This window comes from Primulina eburnea, chromosome 14 (genome assembly GCF_022965805.1).
Source record: "Primulina eburnea isolate SZY01 chromosome 14, ASM2296580v1, whole genome shotgun sequence".
NCBI classification, from domain to species: Eukaryota; Viridiplantae; Streptophyta; class Magnoliopsida; order Lamiales; family Gesneriaceae; genus Primulina; species Primulina eburnea.
Window position 1 is genome coordinate 32,723,473 of NC_133114.1, and position 21,087 is coordinate 32,744,559.

The 21,087-nt window shown below is 33.3% G+C and overlaps 2 protein-coding genes across 2 annotated transcripts; both read left to right on the top strand.

Moving 5' to 3' along the window:
• Positions 1-10,626: 10,626 nt before the first annotated feature.
• On the top strand, positions 10,627-12,203 carry LOC140812259 (gibberellin 2-beta-dioxygenase-like). The gene is made up of 3 exons (XM_073170487.1): positions 10,627-11,206; positions 11,297-11,645; positions 11,738-12,203. The coding sequence occupies exons 1-3, from the start codon at positions 10,803-10,805 to the stop codon at positions 11,987-11,989; spliced, it is 1,005 nt and encodes a 334-aa protein (XP_073026588.1). The 5' UTR covers positions 10,627-10,802; the 3' UTR covers positions 11,990-12,203.
• Positions 12,204-13,387: 1,184 nt separating this feature from the next.
• Positions 13,388-14,740, top strand: LOC140811369 (uncharacterized). The gene is made up of 3 exons (XM_073169215.1): positions 13,388-13,452; positions 13,533-14,570; positions 14,722-14,740. Exons 1-3 carry the CDS (start codon positions 13,388-13,390, stop codon positions 14,738-14,740), a joined length of 1,122 nt encoding a protein of 373 aa, XP_073025316.1.
• The last annotated feature ends 6,347 nt before the right edge of the window (positions 14,741-21,087 follow it).

Consider the following 21,087-nt stretch of genomic DNA (forward strand, 5'->3'; position numbering starts at 1 on the left):
GATAATCACAATTTTTTAAATGTCTAATACGAGAAGGAACCAGCCACATATACTTTTAAATCCTAACTGCACCCCTGGGTATATAACCTCATACAAATATCGGAGTTGATTATAATATATTGGTCGAGTAGAAAAATTAAAAAGATAATTATTATTTTGGGCATGTAAATTAAATTTTTCAATTTTTAGTCTCGTTAACAATATTTTGAATTTTTATTCTTGTAAATTACAAGACCAGAAATGCAAATTCACTATTAACATGATAAAAAATAAGAAAAAAATATGCAAATTATAATACTAAAAATGCAAATTCACCGTTGAGATTACAAAAATGAAACATGCAAGTTACATATTTAAAAATACAAATTCATTATTAACATGACCAAAATAAAAAAAAATGAAAATTATAGAAAAAATGTAATTTTTCTCAAATTAAAAGGTAATATATATGAACAATGAATCATTATTTAGTGACGCTGGTTAGCTAGCTAGTTATTACCAAACCCCGCTCGACAATATCTCATACCATTTTATAATTCGAAATTGTAGAGGTTTAATTTTATTTCACGGGAATTGCAATTTTAGTCTTGTATACTTGTTGTTTGATGATTTTGGCCATTTATCATGTTATAAAATTTTAGTTTTAGTTATGTATCATCGAATGTTTTCAATTTGAGTTTTTTTTATGTGGATGCATGGTTAATGTGATATTACAAATATCAGCGTTGCATGTGTGTCGTATCAGCATCACATAAAAAAGAAGATGGAAACTAATACTGAAATTTGATAATATAGAATACCAAAATCACATAAAAACAAACATATCATAAAAAAAAATGTAATTTTCCAATTATTTTAATTAGAAATCTGGTATATAGTAACATAGGATGGAGGCGTACATGATATATCTCGTGCTAATTAAAGATGTATGGCAAAGCAGGTTCAAGCAATATCTAGAGTGATATTAGGTGGGAGGCCGGGATTATAGTCATTATACTCCATTAATTTTGCTTTAATGACTAAATTAAACGTTTTGCAAAAATAATCCATTAATCTGAATACGACTGACTCACCAGTATTTAGTACTTGCAACAAACTTTTTTAAAGAGATTCGTCGTTATTAGATTTTGAGAATTTTTGAAAACCGTCGATGTCACGCCCCAGTGACGGAGTTAGTCGACACCGGCGTTGCTCTCAAATTTACATTCGAAAACTTAGTCTTAGAAGTACAAAATTCAGAAACCAGTCTTTTTATTCATAATATTAAATAATTCATTGGTTGAATGCTGTTAATTGTACATTGTCACACATTACCTTTTTAAAAAATTATGTATTTTCACCTACAATTTTTGACTTGCTAAAATTAATTTTAACGAAATTTATTTTTATTATTATTTATTGTCCAGTTTTACAAGATTCATGTTGAGAGTTATTTATATGAGAGAAATTTTCAGTTTTCGAACAATATTTATGATATTAGTTTAATATTTTTCCCTTTAACTTTTTTTTTTCGTACTTGACCTATCAAGTTGAGTTATTTGAAAACAAAAAATTTTAATTTTTCGAAATTTGATGAGAAATATTATAATCTGTTAGTAAATACATACAACAGGCTAAATAGAGTTTTGCTTGAAGTGAATATAACAACCATAACACATCAAATTGGGTGGAAGAAATATGAAATTTCACTTCATTTCAAATTGAGAGTCTTCTAACATATAAACAAAAAATATAAATTCAAGTATATCTAATTGCATTTCTGATTAACTCGCTTCATAATTAATTACATCCTTAAATCTGCTCCCTTCATCCTCATTTGAACACCATCTTGACTAGGGTTGGAGTTCGGTAGGGACCCGTCCCATCTCCGTCTCGATAAAAATTTAGAGTTTTTTTCTTCCGATCCCATACTTGATTTTTTTTAAAAAAAATATCTTAACGAGCTATAGGTATCCTCATTAGTTATTCTATCACGAGGTTTTGGAGTTTACACTTGAAGATGATGCATTACTTTGTCATGTGCACGAGGATACTACAAATAAAATTATCATAAATAAGCATACTATATACCAAAATTAACAAATGAAAAAACTAAAATAAGATTTACTCGATTAATGAGAAGCTAGAAATACAACAATTAAATGCACTTCTATTAAAAAAAACTTCATTTCGTAAAAATTAATTTATATTTTGATTTATAAAAGAATGTGACAAAAACTCGAAGTACTCATAAAAATTATTAAACACGTTAAATATTGACTTATTTATGACCAATTCTTCACAATACTTATAAAGGTTGAATTTGTTTTATGTCGGCTCTTTGTATAAGTTAATTTCTTCACATATAAGCCAATCACTAATACAAACTAGTACGTTCACCATTTTGGGATGCAATGATGCCTTAAATGGATCCACAACCTTCCTCCAATGGCTAAAAGCATTCTCATTAGCAACAATAGATGAAAGGATTGAAAAAATATCCTTGACAATCTTAGAAAATAATGGAAATGCCGTTGTATTCTCTTTCCACCATTCCAAAACATCGAAGATTGAGCTCAATTTCATAAAGGATCCGGGAAATACTAGTCCACTTCATTGGTTATTTCTGCTTGATTTTGAGTTTTTCTTACTTGATTCATTTTCATATGATAGTTAATTTTAACGAGATCATTCTTATACATTTCCATCAAATCTTTATCTACATCGCCATCATCAATCCCGTTAATATGATCCAAAGGCGAATTCTTTTTATATGTGTAATACCCGAGATTTTATGTCGTGTTAAATTACGATTATAGATTTTTTTTAATCGAGACGAGTATTAAGAGACTAACTGAGACACAAAATGAGATCACATGTGAAAATTGATGTGCGAGAACAGAATGATTGGCGCACATGCGCGACTATATGCACGCACATGCGCGGGGGTTCCAGTAGGGCGCGCATATGTGCGAGTTGCGCATATGCACGGAAAGTGGCCGCGCATATGCGCGAGACGTGTAGTGTGCACATTGAGCCACTCGTCCTTGTGCATGTTACCTGTATATAAATATATATATATACATTAATCCTTAAATGGTTCAGAAGGAAGAAAACAAAAGCTTCAGGGTAAAAGTCGATTCTTGATTTTAGAATTCGATTTACGATCAATCCGTCCGTTAGATTTTAAATCCGACTTCGGTACTGTGTTCATATCAACGCATGCTACTACAAGACGTAATTTTTACTACGTTTTGACATGTTTTGAAACTATGATGTTGTTAGAATTGAATACACGTCATATATATTGTTCTTGACATGTTAGACAGCGTAGAATCGAAGTCAGATTTAGAAACGGACTGAATATGGAATTGTTATGAATTTCAGAATGAAATTGACTAGAATTGATATCAGATTTGTACGGTGGTTGATTGTAAATTGTTGGAATTAGTAGATACTGGTTTGGTATCACAGATATCGCGAGATTGTACTGTTGTACCGTCAGAATTTGATTAAACAGAAGTGTCGTGATTGATTATAATATTGATACAGAATATTGATATTGTCATTGCCAGATTGAACAGTGACAAACTTTGAATCAAGAATTTGATTGTATCAGATTGACAGCAAGAAAGGTATAAATAAATGTTGATTCGGGATTGCACAACTCGAGTTAGGTTTGACTTGAGTTTCCTTAAATCACATACTTTATTTTATTGCATTGATATTTGCAGATTATCAGATTGATATGTTAATCTATAGACTTAGAACAGAGTCAGAGTTTGAGTCTAGGGCAGATCAACCTAGCTAGGGCAGAACCGCCGAGTCTTTGTCAGAACCGCTGAGACTCTAGACTTACGGTGTATCGATGAGCTTAGATGTAGATCGACGTCTATTGTAGACATTCGATACAGCATACCAAAGTCTAAATTAGATTGGGATCCCTAGATTAGAAATAAGTTGAGATAAGATAACAAGACATTGTTTTAAATACAGATTCGTATTAATTCATGTAGTCAGATTGGATACATGTTTTTATTGATTGTTTATGCTTTTATATATGTTTTATATGATTGCATTGATACATTGTTTATATTGGGATATTTATATCTCACCGGAGTTATCCGGCTGTTGTCTTGTCTGTATGTGTGCATGACAACAGGTGAGACAGGTTCAAGGTCACAGAGGTGAAGAAAGATCGAGTAGAGTGGAGACTACGGACTTGGACTAGAGATAGGGTTTAATGATACAACTCCATTAGATAAATCTTTAAACCGTTGAAAAATAATTGCCTTTACTAGCATCTAATTTCATAGCTCTTAAATGGATTCCAATCATTTGAAGTTTACAACGAGATCTAGAATATGACATAGGAAAACAAGCTTGTTCACCTTCTCAAGATCACCCCATTACTTCTTCAACTTACTCTTCTTCTCATAGCAATTTCTCGCAGTGAAGGGATCACTAGTAGTGTCAAGTATTGTTTCGTCAATGATTGTCTTCAATGAAACTATATCCTCCCAAATCAAGGGCCATGTAGTTTTCTTGCTAGCACTAAGTTGGAATGTAATATAATGAAATATCTTGAGAAAATTCACAAAGACTTGTGCCTTCTCCCAATCATTTTTCATAGGAAACCGCATTGTCTTTTTCTTTCATAAACCATCTCTTGAAAGTACTCAACAAATAGCACATTCTCTGTGATCACAGTCAAAAACTTTCTTAAACTTATATACGACAAAAACATTATATAAGTAGAATTTCTCCTCGTAGGCACATCGATTGTTACAGTTGACATCACTCAAATTACTTATAAGCTTGCCTACATCTATTATCTATCCAAAATACATTCTTTAATCGACCCTCATAATCCAAGCTAAAGGAAAACCAAGAGAAAGTAACTGCATTTTGGATAAATAAGCTTGTAGTGAGTCTCATGTGAGACCGTCTCACGGATCATAATCTGTGAGACGGGTCGATCCTACCCATATTCACAATAAAAAGTAATACTCTTAGCATAAAAAGTGATACTTTCTCATGGGTGACCCAAATAAGAGATCCGTATCATAAATACGACCCGTGAGATCGTCTCACACAAGTTTTTGCCATAAGCTTGAATAGCAACTGCATCTCCATCTCCATATCTTAATTTCCTGACCTCATCAATATAGTTTCGACAATCTTTCTCAGTAAAAGTCATTCTTATCATATCCACTTGCTTCAAAGGCAACTGGGTTGAAAAACTTTTAATAAGAGAAATATATGATATATCATTCACCTCTAGTTTTTGTTTCACGTGAGCATTCGCCTGGAGACGGATCCTATAAATACACCGAGAATGAACCAAATATAATGGGAAGAATACTGTATACAAAATCTTGAAATTGAGAACCGACTATCGATATATCGGAGGAGCCTCGTCAAATTTAAACGCTAAAATCCAATTCGAATCAAGGCTTCCAAGGTTGTTCTTAAGATCGATATATTAATTCTTCATTATTTTACAAATTTAAACAAGGCCGGTTCAATCACGAGTCTAGGCATGCAACCCATCTAAATCAAAAACCAACATTCAAAAACAATTAAAACATTGGTTATTGAATGATTATCATCTCAAAATAAAACCAGCTGATCTAGAGCATAAATATATTGAATCAAAACAACAAATTGGAAGAAAAACTAAACTTAATTTATGCTAATAAAGATGTCAAACAAAGAGAGAAGTAATAGGCGGTCGTCTCGATCAGTAATGGAATACTTCTCTGTTCTCGAAATTTTTATCCTTCGTCTTTACAGCAGATGGGTTTGTCAATGTATATTAGTTATTTAAATATATAATAGTAGCGTGTAACTCTCAATTTTCCATTTCAGAATTCATGTCATCCCATCACACCCCACTTATCATGTTAATTAGCATTCAAACGTTGTAATACATATTTTTCAAAAAATATAAAAAGACGAGGCCTCAAAAAATCTATAATTTCCTTATTCTTGAAATCCAAAACATGATCAAGCAAACAGCAATATCGAACTAAAGAAGAAGAAAAAGTAACGATTTCCATTGATTCTAGCTACTACTAGTACTCTTTAGGATCCTATTCAAACGCCGAGGCTGGAAAAGACCTGGAAATCCCAGTGCTGGTGGCGAACGTAATTTTCCCGGAACCTGGTTCCTCAATCGAAATATCAGCAATAGTGACCCACATCAGCAGCTCCTTGCTCTTAACACCTGTCAGCCTCATCAGCCGACGGTCATCCACGAACGCCGTAACCTCGGTGTCGTACCACACGCAACGCTGGATCTCACGGAACACGTGTGTCTTGCTTTTCTTCTGCTTCAGCCACATGAATCCCGACGACTCGTCGTGGCCGACTTCGACGATGCTGTCCAAGGGGAGCAGGCCTTTGGGTAGGTTGATTTTTTCAAGCATCTCCACCGATTTCTGCTTGCACATCGATTCGCCGGTGTATACCACGGCATTTTCTCGGAGACATGAGATCTGCATCTGCTGCGACGACATTTTCAATCATTCTGCATGGAGAAATTAAATGGGGCGACCCTTAAATCCAGCTTTTAAACCCATTGGTTTTTTTAAAAAAAAATAAAAAAAAAATCAAGCCCAAACGCATAGCCCATGCTTTACAAAAAAATACCTCGGGTTTTAATAATGTTTTTGAGGTAAAATGACAAAACAAAGATCGACTGATATTTACGCACGTGAAATCCATATGGTTTGGGTCCACTGGATGTTGAAAATTAAAGAGCCAGCGGATGCATCCAAAGCAACAGGTTTATTTTGTATTCGATGAAGATGACAAATTAACGATACCAACACATCATCCAAAGTTTATGTATAGAGATGATTTAATCCAGCTCTTGAATATGTTCATCGACACATTTTGCAAGTAAGTCATTATTTATTAAAAAAAATAAAAATAAAGAGAGGTTTGTACTTGTACAACCCAATTTTGAATCTATCAATGCTTCAAAATAAATAAATGCCTAGATAGCCGAAGGCCACAATAATCCATGTTCAATTGGGCCTAATCAATTTAAAATGAACATGTTTATTTTGGGTAATCCAATATTTTTATATAAAAAAAGTAAATTGATATTATGTGGATGGTGAGTCTGTTATCATATATGTGAGAGAGAGCCGCTACATTGAATCTGGTTATCACGCGTAAATTATATATGATCTATCAATCATTACATTATATATTCTTCGTCTATCGGTTGGTATTTGATTAAACATGTTCTGTTTACTTCTCGCCCTCACCCGAACCCCGTCGCGTAGTTTGAGTTTTTTTTTCAGGTCTGGGTAGATCATTTTTTTCTATTTTGATTTATATATAATATTATAAAATGTAATTAATATAAAGCGCTTTTATTTCAGTTGATGATGCTAATATACTATTTTTTTAGTTAAAGTATATAAGTTTTGATTCAGGTATGATTCCTTTCATAATTAGCACGTGGTTGTTGGTCAATTTCTTCGGTTAAAATATGTATATTTTATAAAATTAGTATTAATACAATTAACTAAAGGCAATTAGGAACAGGAAGAGGACATCAGGGAACCAAGAATCTCATTCCTTGCGAGTAATTGCAGGAGGTGTCGGAAGTTATACCGTTCACTTGTAATAATTAAGGTTTTATTAATGAATTGTTGCGCTAAAAACCAAATTAAAAGAGCAAATATGCCCCAAAATTGGTACGCACGATGTTGTGACTAATATATATATATATATATATATATATATATATATATATATATATATATATATATATATATATATATATATATATATATATATATATATATATATATATATATATATATATATATATATATATATTCGCATGTACCTTGAATTTATCATACCCGTTGACCTTTTTTCCCCAAAAAAATTCTAATAAGCCTCTTAAAAGATCAAAGTTATTTATTCATTATTTCATTTGATCATTACTTAACTATCTCTGTTCGCCTGTAAAAGTAATTTAACAAAAATTGAACAAGTTCATATCTAATTTTGCCGACATTATCGTGAATGTTCCCTTGAGCAATTGATTCTCTCTCGGGACATGTTTTGCCACATGCGAGCTAGGCCGGCCCCGATAATAATAGACGAAAAGTGAATTTTTCTTTAATGTAAATTATTAGTTCAAAAATGATTCATATTTTTTTTTTTTTTATCATATTCTGGTTGTATTGTTAAATAAATATAAAAAATTGGGATAACCCAAACTTCATCTATTGTATATCAGGTTTTAATAATAATAATAAAAAAATATATTTGTTTATGTCAATTTTGGTGATAAAAGATAAGCACTTGACTACTTTGAGTTAAAATAATTATATCATCATATATTTTTAATTAACTATTATGATATTAAAAATTTGTATTGTTACATAGTATGAATCAAACGGTTCTTTAGTGTGACATTTTAACATATAGTTTTATGATGAAATTCGTAGTTAAGGACTAGAAGTTAATTAACTTTGATTTTCGAGCACACGGAAACGATGGTCGAAAGTCCAGGTTTGAAAATAAAAAAACGCCATTTCTCTGGTTTCCAATTGGGCATTGACTTGCAGAGGTGTAATGGGCAACAACGAGTTAATACCCAAGCCGACCACAAACTAAATTTATTCTCAAATGCATTGTTTTGGGACAAATAAAACCTTATTCAACTTCACGTGCGACTTTTTTTTTTTTTAATTATTTGACTCTTTTAATTATATACGTCGTCATAAGATTCTGTCAACTAATTTGGGATTCATAACAATTTTATTTTTTTTAATTAACCACAATAACTAATCGGAAATTTCTAATGACAAATATATACATCAATTGTACGTAAAAAAAGTAATATAACATGAACTTTAAACTTTGTACATCAAAGAAAAAAAAATAGTTCGTTAATTCGAATTAGACAGCTACCTTTTACTATGTTCTTTAGTAAATACAGAAAGTACACACACACACACACATATATATATATGTGTGTGTGTGTATACTTTCTGTATTTACTAAAGAACATAGTAAAAGGTAGCTGTCTAATTCGAATTAACGAACTATTTTTTTTTCTTTGATGTACAAAGTTTAAAGTATATATATATATATATATATATATATATATATATATATATATATATATATATATATATATATATATATATATATATATATATATATTTGTTGAAAATTCAACAAAAGTCTCACGTTGAGAATACACAAGAACAAGAAAATCATGAATTAATAAGATGAAATGTTATTTCCATTAGTACTAGATTTTTTGGGCAAAGTCCAAAATCAAATCCATGAGTGCTTAGATACAAAGTGAATAATATCAAATCATTGTGAATATATGTACGTATGTTTCATTGCCTAGCAAGTGATATTAGAGTCATGATCTAAATCGAGCTATTTGGGTGAAATCCTCATATACTTAAACAAAAGATCTGAGAGCTCCCGGTAAATGTGAGATGAACTTTTGAGGCAAGCGGTGCTCAAATTATTTCACGTCAGGCATGTGCTGCCAATGCAGTGTAGAGTAGCTAGTGATCTCGAGGATGGACGAATGAGATTGAGGGGATTTCCAGATCATGAAGAATGGTGGTCCTTCGTTTGAAAAACGATTGTCAAGAACTTAACCAAAGTCTCACATGAAAATATGCAAAGAAGATCATGAGTTACTAATTAGATGTAATTATATCTCCATTGGTATGAGGTTTTTTTGATAAAACCCAAAAAAAATCATTTAGGACTTGAGCACAAAGTGAACAATATCATATGATCGTGGAGTTATATATGTTTCATTGAACTAATTACATAATTAAATAGTAATACAATGCGATGCGGTGATGGGGAATCTATATGTGTTTTCTGCATCTTCTTTCTAAAATTTGACTTCGATTTGTCATATCATTCTGAGGAAGTGGTTCAAAAGACAAAAAGATGACACAGCGAAGAAATATTCGTCTCAGATAATTATGTTATTCCAGACAATTGTCATATATTGAAAGGTTTATTTGTGTGATCTAATATATATTGTCCAAACCAAGTGCTTTTAACTTTGTTTAACGTTTAATGTTTAACTTATTCACAAAAACTGGTTTACTGTTTTTGACCTAGTAAAAGAGGAGCAATGTCCTTGCTTTATTGTTTAAGAATTGAGTAGATTTCATCCCATTTTTACTAGTTAGAGGGCCAACATCAATGTTATTAATTAGCTTCTGTCTTAAAACAGTTGCATCAGGGGAAGAGGAGAAAACATATATTACAAAAACCAATAGATTCAATTATTCAAAACATTGTCCAATAAAACAACAGCCAACATATTTAATCCCAGTATTCGTTTCATTTTTATTTTATTTTATTTTATTGTATAATAATAATAATCGCTACATATCATTATATATGTGTGTTTACATACATTATATTATATTATATAAATAAAAGAAGATTATCAGTTTAATTGATTCGATGTTTAAACACGATGCGCACTTGGCGAAGAATGACCCCACCATATATATTTTTTTCTAACAAATTAAAAAATAAAATAAAATCCCCGCCCCCTTTTTTCTTGGTTTAGACGAGGAATTCCCCCTCGAAACTATAAAACTCCTTGCTTACGCACAAAGCCAGATGTCTCTCTATAGTGTACGCCTTTTTCTGTGCTCTCATCTTTTTCATGCAGTAGAATTCACAGTTTCTCCCATTCATATTATATAATATAAATCCATCCCACCATCATCAAATTACACATCATATATTTCTAGCTCTATCTCCCCTGTTTCTTCAGTAGCTAGCTAACCATGGTCACCTTGTCACAGCTGATTATTGATAATTTATCAAAAATCAGAACATGCAAGCCCAAGTCCAGCATTTTCACAGAGATTCCAGTCGTGGACCTTTCAAAACCCGATGCAAAAGCCATCATAGTTGAAGCCTGTAAAGAGTTCGGGTTCTTTAAAGTGATCAATCCTGGGTTTTCGATGGAGTTTCTGACCCAATTAGAAGATGAGGCAGTCAAGTTTTTCAAATTACCCCAGTTAGAGAAGGAGAAATCAGGGCCCCCCAACCCTTTCGGCTATGGAAACAAGCAGATTGGAGCCAATGGCGATGTGGGCTGGGTCGAGTATCTTCTTTTCTGCACAAATCCCGAACTAATTTCTCAGAACTCCAAGGCCATTTGCCCTGGAATTTCAGAAACCTTAAGGTAGTAATTAAACAAGTTGTTGATTAATCAATATATGTTCGCATGTTTGTGTTTGTGAGGAAAAGCTAACCTGTTTGCTTGCTGCAACAGGTGTCTAGGGAACGATTATGTTTCAGCGGTGAAAAGTATGGTGTGTGAAGTTCTTGAAATGATAGCCGAAGAATTACAAATTGAGGAAAGGGACACTTTGAGTAAGGTTATAAAAGATGAGAGAAGCGATTCTTGCTTCCGGCTAAATCACTATCCACCATGCCCACAACTTGGAGCATTGAGTGGTCGAAATTTGATTGGATTCGGAGAACACACTGACCCACAAATGATATCTGTTGGAAGATCCAACAACACATCAGGCCTGCAAATCTGTCTGAGGGATGGTACATGGGTCTCTGTCCCACCCGATAACTCCTCCTTCTTCTTCAGTGTTGGCGATTCATTGCAGGTAAATGTTTTAGAAGAAAAAGGAAAGGGGCATGCAATTATAATTACATTTATATATATGATCGTTGACTGTGTGTATATGCACCGTTGCAGGTGATGACTAATGGGAGGTTTAGAAGTGTAAAGCACAGGGTTTTGGCCCATGATTCTTCATCAAGGGTATCGATGATATACTTCGGGGGGCCACCTTTGAACGAAAAGATTACACCTTTACCTTCATTAATGGAGGAGGGCGAAGAAAGTTTGTATGAAGAATTCACATGGTCTGAATACAAGAAATCAGCTTACAAGACAAGATTGGGTGACGACAGGCTCAAGCTTTTCGAGAAATCCACTGTCAATTAACTACTCGTGCATGTTGTATTTCCATAAATATGTATTTAAATGTTATTTTAGAGCCAACGTAAGTGTTGACTAGATCAATTAAGTTGGCTTAGGTGGAAATAATTAGCTTACTTCTTCTCCTTTATTTTAGTAATTAATTATTAATTAATCCCTTTATAAATTATTATTTAATAGTATTTCTCGTTAAATTAGTTACTTAATATATCAGATATCTAGTAGCTAGCTAGCTAGTTTTTATTGTTGAGTTGTGCTTTCTACCTTCTTTGGTATTAATGCAAATGTTATCTGTACGTACTTGAAGCCTTGGATTGGTGGACAATCTCTGCAAGCAATTATCATATCATGTTTTTTTTTACTCAATTTTCCTTAAATCTCGATATAATATAATAAAGAAAATCTGAATCAAAAGTATATAATTAGCTGGAGGTTTTTAAATTGAATATATAAATCTTTACCCATGTATTTTATATTTTTGTTGACTCACAAAACTTGGATCGATCAATACTTGTTCATACAAATTTAAATGATGCTAAAGGCCCGGGACCATATCCAACAAGTCTGAATAAATTATTCAAAGTCGTGCCAACAATTTTCATCTTGTTCACATCAAATTCAATAGCGTGCTAGCATCAAGTCATCAAAATAAATTAAAAGGAAAATAACATTTTTTTTAATAATTTGGCAATCAGATCCGAGTTAAATGAAAGTTGTGGCATTAAGTGTAAAAGTAGAAAAATATTAATTTTGGCATTCAAATTATGTATATAGACACACTCATGCATACACCTGGACAACTCTTGAAAAAGTATACCTACCAATAAATAAAAATAATAATTAATGATGACCGTCTGTTCATCGGGTTTTCTTTCTTTGAATTTGAGTACTCCTTTTGCTTTTCTAGTTGTTCCAGTTGGTTCCCATTCGTGGAAAACGACGTTCAAGATTCCAACAAATCATTTCCACCAAACACAGTTTAGCCGTTCGACGGGAACACGATTCCAGTTGGCCGGCCCCTTTTTATTCTTGATTTTAACAATTCTATATTCTTATTATCTCTCTCTCTCTCTCTCTCTCTCTCTCTCTCTCTCTCTCTCTCTCTCTCTCTCTCTCTGTGTGTGTGTGTGTGTGTTTGTGTTCCAATTATGTAAAATAGGATAATAACTACTACACGTGCAGTAAGATTGTGGATTTTCTGGATTGTTTATGGAATAATATATATTGTGGCTAACAATTAATTAAGGTGCTTGAATTAATGTATAAACAGTGATCACAGGGGGCGACTCGGAAGGATTCCATATAGTAGCTAATAAGAAAAAGAATAAGAAAAAGAATAAAGTGATCACTGTTGATGCTAAACAACATGGCAATAACAAACAATTGTCTGACTTCTTCGAAGACATGGAAGAGGGTAGCTCGTGTGATACTGAATTTGTGAATGTGACTAATAAGAAGAATAACACCAGGTATTTTGGGAATACTGGGAAGGGGCGGCAACCCGAAATTGCCTCTGTTTCCCAATGTTAGTTGCTTGTTGGAACATTAGGGGCTTGCATAAACCCCTAAAACAGAAGAGTGTACATCACTTGATACACTCTCGTAAGATTGATATTGCATGTATTCTGGAATCCAAGTTCAACGAGAAATCACTCCTTGATATGATGCGTATTCACTTTCCAGGTATGAAATTTTTTCACAACTTCTCTCTCAGTAATAAGGGCAGGATCCTGATATTGTGGAATCCACTCACGGTCCATTTGAATATGGTCAGCATGTCTGTACAATCCATGCATGTTACCGTGGATAATGTGCCTAATGTTGGTAAGATTTGTTTGTCTTTTGTCTATGGCTTGAATACTATTGTGCTAAGAAGAAATTTGTGGGAAGATTTAAAATTGTTTGGGGAGACTTGCTCACTGCCTTGGATAACTCTTGGTGATTTTAACTCGGTTTTGACACAATCTGAGAAAAAGGGAGGGCTACCAATTACTGACTATAATATTAAAGATTTTGTGGACTGTGTTTCTTCTCTTGATTTGATAGATCTCCGCTACATTGGCTGTAAATTCACTTGGTATAGCCCCAAAGTTTGTAGCAAACTTGATCATGTTCTTGTCAACCAGAAATGGATTTCCTCGAGTTTAGATGGATTGGCCGAGTTTGTAGCTCCCGGTTGCATCTCAGATCACACTGTAAGTATTGTCTCGTTTTTACATCATAATTTACAGAGACAAAAACCATTTAAGTTCTTCAATATGTGGGCGCTTAGTGATCGATTCATGGACATAGTGAGGGACAATTGGAATTTCCTGGGCTACGGTACTAAACAATTCATTCTTAAGGAGAAATTTAAAAATGTGAAGAAGCCTCTGCAGCTACTGAATAAGAATCAATTCGGCCATATTTCTTCTCGAGCTAATTGTGCGAAAAAGAGATTACAATCCATTCAAGAAGAGATGCTTAGTTCGGGCGTCATCCCAGTGGACTATGGTGATTCTAAACGTAACACCGAATTGCTTCTTGAAGCTGAGCGACTGTTCATTGCCCAAAAATCTAAGATCTCTTATATCCATCAGGGTGACAGGTGCACTAAATTCTTCTATGACTTTATTAAACGTAATAACAAGAAGAATGCAATTCTTGCTGTTAAGAACAGTGCAGGAGAAAACATTGCCGACCCAGTTGAAGTTGCAAATTTATATGTCGACCATTTTACAAATTTACTTGGTACGAAGATTGATAGGACTCATGTGAATATGGAAGATTTACTCGCTGGGCCATGTGTTCCTTTAGAGAATTGGGCCATTCTTACAGCTAATGTGACTTGTGAGGAGATTAAATGCGCGTTATTTGATATTGATAATGACAAGTCCCCTGGAGCTGATGGATTTGGATCTTTCTTCTACAAGAAGTCATGGGACATTATTCAAGCTGACGTTACAACAGCAGTACTTGAATTCTTCTCCTCTGGTAGGTTGTTGAAACAGTGGAACCATGCGGTTATTGCTTTGATCCCTAAATCGGTGGATGCTTCTCATGTAACAGATTATCGACCGATTTCTTGCTGCACAGTTTTCTATAAGATAATATCCAAGATACTTTCGAACAGATTGGCTACTGTCGTGGGAGATTTGATTGATGAAGCCCAAGCAGCGTTTATTCGTGGTCGGTCTATTGTTGATAATATTCATTTGGCTCAAGAACTTCTTAGGAAGTATGCTAGAAAACGTATTTCCCCTCGCTGCATTTTAAAAGTCGATATCCAGAAGGCCTATGACACTGTTGACTGGTCTTTCTTGGAAGAGGTTTTGGTTGGTTTGAACTTTCCACCGAAGTTTGTTCTCTGGATCATGGAATGCGTTTCTACCACTTCTTATTCCATTGCACTCAATGGCCATTATCACGGTCACTTCAAAGGGCAGCGTGGTCTGCGACAAGGGGATCCTCTATCTCCTTTCCTCTTCACTCTATGCATTGAAGTGCTGTCTAGATCGCTTAAACAAATGTCGAGATCACCAAGGTATGGATTCCATCCCAAGTGCATTAATCTTCATTTAACCCATTTGGCTTATGCCGATGATTTGCTGCTGCTTTCTCGAGGAGATATTGACAGTGTCGGGTTGATTATTAACTGTTTGAATGACTTTGGGGACATGGCTGGTTTGAGGGTCAATTTGTTGAAGTCGAACATTTATTTGGCGGGGGTGAATGATTATAACAAACAAAATATATTGCAAATCACTGGATTTACCCTTGGCACACTTCCTTTTCGTTATTTGGGAGTCCCTCTAGCGTCTAGACAATTGAGATCTTCAGATTATTGTAAACTTGTTGATGCTATAGCGAGTAAAATCAACTCATGGCCTAGGCACTCTCTGTCTTACGCTGGGAAAATTGAGTTAATTCGTTCGGTGGTTCAGGGAATTCACTGTTTTTGGCTTACAATTTTGCCTATCCCTATGTGCGTTATTGATTCGATAAACTCCATCTGCCGGAAGTTTGTTTGGCCTACTAAACGTCCACCGATTGCTTGGAACACGCTGTGTAAACCGATGGTGGATGGGGGCTTGGGGTTGAAAAATTTAAGGGCTTGGAATTTGGCTTTATTAGCTAAAACACTTTGGAAAATACACTTGAGAAAGGATAGCCTGTGGATCAAATGGGTTAATCACTACTATAGCAGATTTGGGGATGTTTGGAATTGGGTATGCACCAAGGATGATTCTCCGCTGATTAAGCAAATTATATCCATTAGAGATGATTTGGTGACTCGTTTGGGCTCTATGGCAGCAGCAGCTACTATCTTGGTCTCGTGGTTTGGGAAGCAAAATGGGCTCTCGCATGCTTACAATTGGTTCGCTAACTCAGTGGGTAAATGGCCGTGGAAACCTCTAATCAGTCGTTCGTTTATTCTACCCAAGCATAGATTTACTCTATGGCTTGTGGCCCATGCTAAGCTTCTGACTAGAGATCGTCTACCTTTCCTTAATGACAAGTCTTGTGTGCTATGCATTGGGGAAAGTGAATCGGTAAATCATTTGTTCTTCTCTTGCAAGTTCTCGGGGGATGTTTGGAGACAGATTCGCGATTGGCTAGGTATGTCAAAGTTGATGGCTTCCCCGCCTGCTGTCCTACGGGCTTTTAGAAGTGGCTATCGTGGTAATTCTATTCTGTCCAGAATGCGTCTCATCTCTCTAGCAGCGACGGTGTATAGCATTTGGAACGCACGCAATAGGAGTATATTCGAAAATGAGAAGCCTTGTATTGACGACATAGTTCGCAAAATTAAGATTTTTGTGCTACGATGTATTCCGAATTATGAGGAAGTGTTTCCTTTGGTAGTGCGATGATCTAGTTTAGTTTCTCAATCAACGTTTAGTTGGTTGTCTCTTGTATTTGTATTTTTTACCCACCTTTTTAATGAAGTAATTTCGTTAAAAAAAAAAAAAATGTAGGTCTACATATCAAAAAGACGTGGTTGCGGATTTTTACGTCATAAAAAAATATATAAGTAAGACTACATGTAACAAATATGCTACCTAGCTAGTCGCAAAAACAACTGTTAATCGTTAACAGAATGTTATTCTGTAATTGATCAAGCAATAATATTAATTCTTCTCATCAAAATTTCACTATTATTATTATTATTATTATTAAATTTAACAGGTGGAGCATAGCATAGCACAGCATAGCATGTGAATCAATTTATAATTTAGATATTTGGTCTCATAATGATTATAGGCCGTGTCAAATCGATGTTGAAAAATACAAATTCGAATGGGTCATTCGATCAGAGGACATTATCTTCATGAAATTAAATGCACGTGAAAGTTTCTATAGATCACTTTCTGTTGGCAATTTATACGGGTTGAAAGATTATTTTGAGCACAAGTAGCAAGGCATACTTTAAATAGTAAAACCTCAGTACCAATGAATTGTTCTAATCATGTCAAAGCCAAGGACCCAACTCCTGTCTGTCCACCTCTCTAGCTATATATTAATGAATGTGACAAATATATTATTAATTTTCTGTATTTTGTAAAAATATTTTAGTTATGGAATTAATTAAACTATAAAAGAACTAACAAATTTATAATTTAATTTAATATATTTTCATAAATCATCAACATATAATCGAACTTTCACGTGCATTTAATTTTATGTAAAAACAAAATAATTATTTCATTATTTGTGTTTGTATTCTTTCATATGATGATGCCACTTGTTTTATATTTTAACTAAGGTTTAATTTGGGTATGGGTGAACAGAATCGAAATCAATTATAATTATTAATAATAAAAAAATAGTAGATAGTATATTTGATATACACATAACATGAATTCATCGAAAACGAGTAAAAAGAATTTAAAATCACAAATTCTTTAATCCAAGTTAAATATGCTAAATATTACTGGCGATCTGTCGTTAGTCATATTAAAAAATAATGAGAGAAAATTGTTTATTAGCTAATTGGGTTCTACGGTATCCCCTAATGGGCCAACTTATATTTCTACACGGTTTGTCCAAAGAGAATTGGGTAATTTCCAAGAAGATCCAAGTGGAAAGATGGGTCTCGGGACTTCATCTAATATGTTGGGAAATCCAAGAATCTTGGATTGTTTCACCCTGTGTCTGCACGGGGAATGAACGGCCTGGATCACTCCACAGGACAATGAACGGCCTGGATCACTCCATATGAGTGATCCGGGCCCACCTCCATGTAAAAAAAAAAAAAAACTGACTCGAAAAAATCTGAGCTGTTGGATCCACCCTTACGGACACTGCCAATAGGTGTAGGGTCGAGTAAACCAGAATCTTCTAGCTGACCCTAAAGTTGGAGTCTTTAAAAAGTAATAAATTCGTATTTGACAGTGTCAAATGAAATCTAGTCATGTCTCTTCACATTTTGCAAGTTACATGAGAAACCCTTTATTATTATTTAATTTGTTAACAAATAATACATGAGGCCGAGATTTGACTTATCATTTAAACAAAATATATGGAATTTAGCTCACTACATTTTCCAGAGATTTTTAGCTCCTTTGAATGTATATATATGACACTATGAAATGTTTATATGTTGTAAATGTTGGATTAATTTTATTTTTATGGGCTTATATATGAACAGTTATGTGTAGTGAGTTGTCTACTAAATTAAGTCCAAAATAAAGTGGTCAACTAATGTTTCAGGTTATTGAGCTTTAACCTATCTAATAGGTTGTTGATATTTAATGTGTAAAGACATAAGTGTAATTTTTGTTTTTATGATGAAGTTAACATAAATATCAGAAGATAATAATAAAACTTATCCATATATGGGTCATAGTCCCTAGATCACGCGGCCTTGCGCTCCCTATTTTCTTTCACAGTAAAAAAATAATTCAGAAGAGAAAAAAATAGATGATCCACTCAAGAAAAAGAACGTGTAGATTTGGAAAATCAAAACACTTTCTAAATAATTCAAAATTATGACTTTAGATACGCTTCCGTTTAAATTTTCAGAAAAATTCTTCTTAAAAATTTAACATGATGAATTATGTGATTTATGGATCTTACCCCACATTAATCGCACTCATCGTCCATGTCTAAGACCTTACAAAATAAGTGGAGAGACTGGCTATCATCCCGGGATGAACCCATCTTTAATAAGAAATATTTATTTTTAGTCAAATAATGCATACGAAGATAGATAACTGAATGAGAACAGATAAGCCCGGAGTGTAATTAATCACCTCATTGAGTTTAAAGTCGAAGCTTTTATTTGCACAAATATAATTAAAAATAAAATATTAAGAAGTGAAATTAATGAAATTAAAGTTGGTAGATGTAATAGGCGAAAAGTACGTTTAAGTGGTTAAGATTTTGACATGCCCATGGCATATATATATGGCCTATACCCTACCAACCACCGAGTTTTAAATTAGCCACCGAAAAATGCAATCTTCCTTAATTCTCACCAAATACGTACAAATAAATACAACAGACTTTCATCCATTATAATTATTATTATTTAGTTATTCTTTTTTCAAAATAAGAGGCCCGCTTGATTAACCACATTTCCATTTAATTTATTATTAATTTTATTTAGTTTCTTTGTAGCGATCGAATAATTTTGGTCAATTTCGGTTGATAGAAAACTACAGCTTCTCAAGACTTAATGGGCAACACAGAGAAATCTATCTACTGGTACGTACACATGCATGTTTATCTTCTTCTTCTTCTTCTTCTTTTGTATATATTATCGTTATATTTTATTCAAATGTTGAATTTTGTTCGGTAGGGAATTTCAAATTTGGAATGCCAAAACAGTATATGTTGTTTATGTGAAAAAGTCATTCGGCACACTTTTTGACTTTAATATTGTATTCACAAACAGCGGATCACATCAACAAAATTCAATATTTCTTGATTAGTTTGTTTTCCTTACAAATTAAAGCTAGCTAGATATATTATATATGTGAAAAGTTGGAAAAATATCCCAAACTAAACTCTGACAAAAATTATATACCTCTACATGACTTGGATCGATCTAAATGTGGAACCATCAGTCTATAGGTTCTTTTTTTTTTACGTTTAATTTCGTAATAACCAATAAATGAGTCCACGTGTCTAATTAACATATGCATCTATAGATATATATAAAATTTAAAAGTCGATCGAGCATTAATTAATTTATACAAAGTCGAAAACCATATGCAATAAAAATTAATGGTAATTAAATTAAAGCTCTCCATTAAATGAAGAAAAACCAAAAGAGGAGAACATTGACAATAGAAAGAGTGACAACGAGCAGGCAAGCACGACCAAGTCACTAATTTCCAAGTTAGGTCGGCCTCGCATTCACTCGTTAAAATGAAAGTCAAACGATACAACTTTTGACAAATCTTATATATATGATTGCTCTCAAATGCACTAACTCATTCCCATCTACATATATATATATATATATATATATATATATATATATATATATATATATATATATATATATATATATATATATATATATATATATATTACATAGTGTGCCGCAAATAATAATAAAGAATCATATATTGGAAACTAAACAGATTGCTCAATTAAGTCTATATTTTGACAAATCTATGGCTCCTCACTAATTTCCCATCTCCATAGTGCTACTATTACGTACGGGGGAAATATGTATCCTCAAGTGGGAATTAAGTAGCTTTTTTTTTTCTTTTTTTATCCACACAAATTTTAACATCTCTCTTCTTCTACAACATATAATTAATAAAAATTGATTTACTTGTCAGAAATTTCTTCCGTCGAGTATTTGATAACACCAAATTAACACACGCTTGCACGAAAGTACCAACACGTACGTAAATACACATTTACAGACAAAAAAAAAAATTCTTATAACTATTATATATTCCTTTTGAAACATAAAAAGATATAAATAAACGTGTGAATTCATTTCATTCAAAAAGTTAAAAAAGACATTCATTAGGTCCAGCTGACATTAAATTTTCGGGGAGGGGGTGGGGTTTGCATGGCAATGGCATTATTGGCTCTTTATAGTGGATTCAATACCGTATGTCTCTTTCTCTATAAATAAATGCATCCGGCCAGCCCATTAA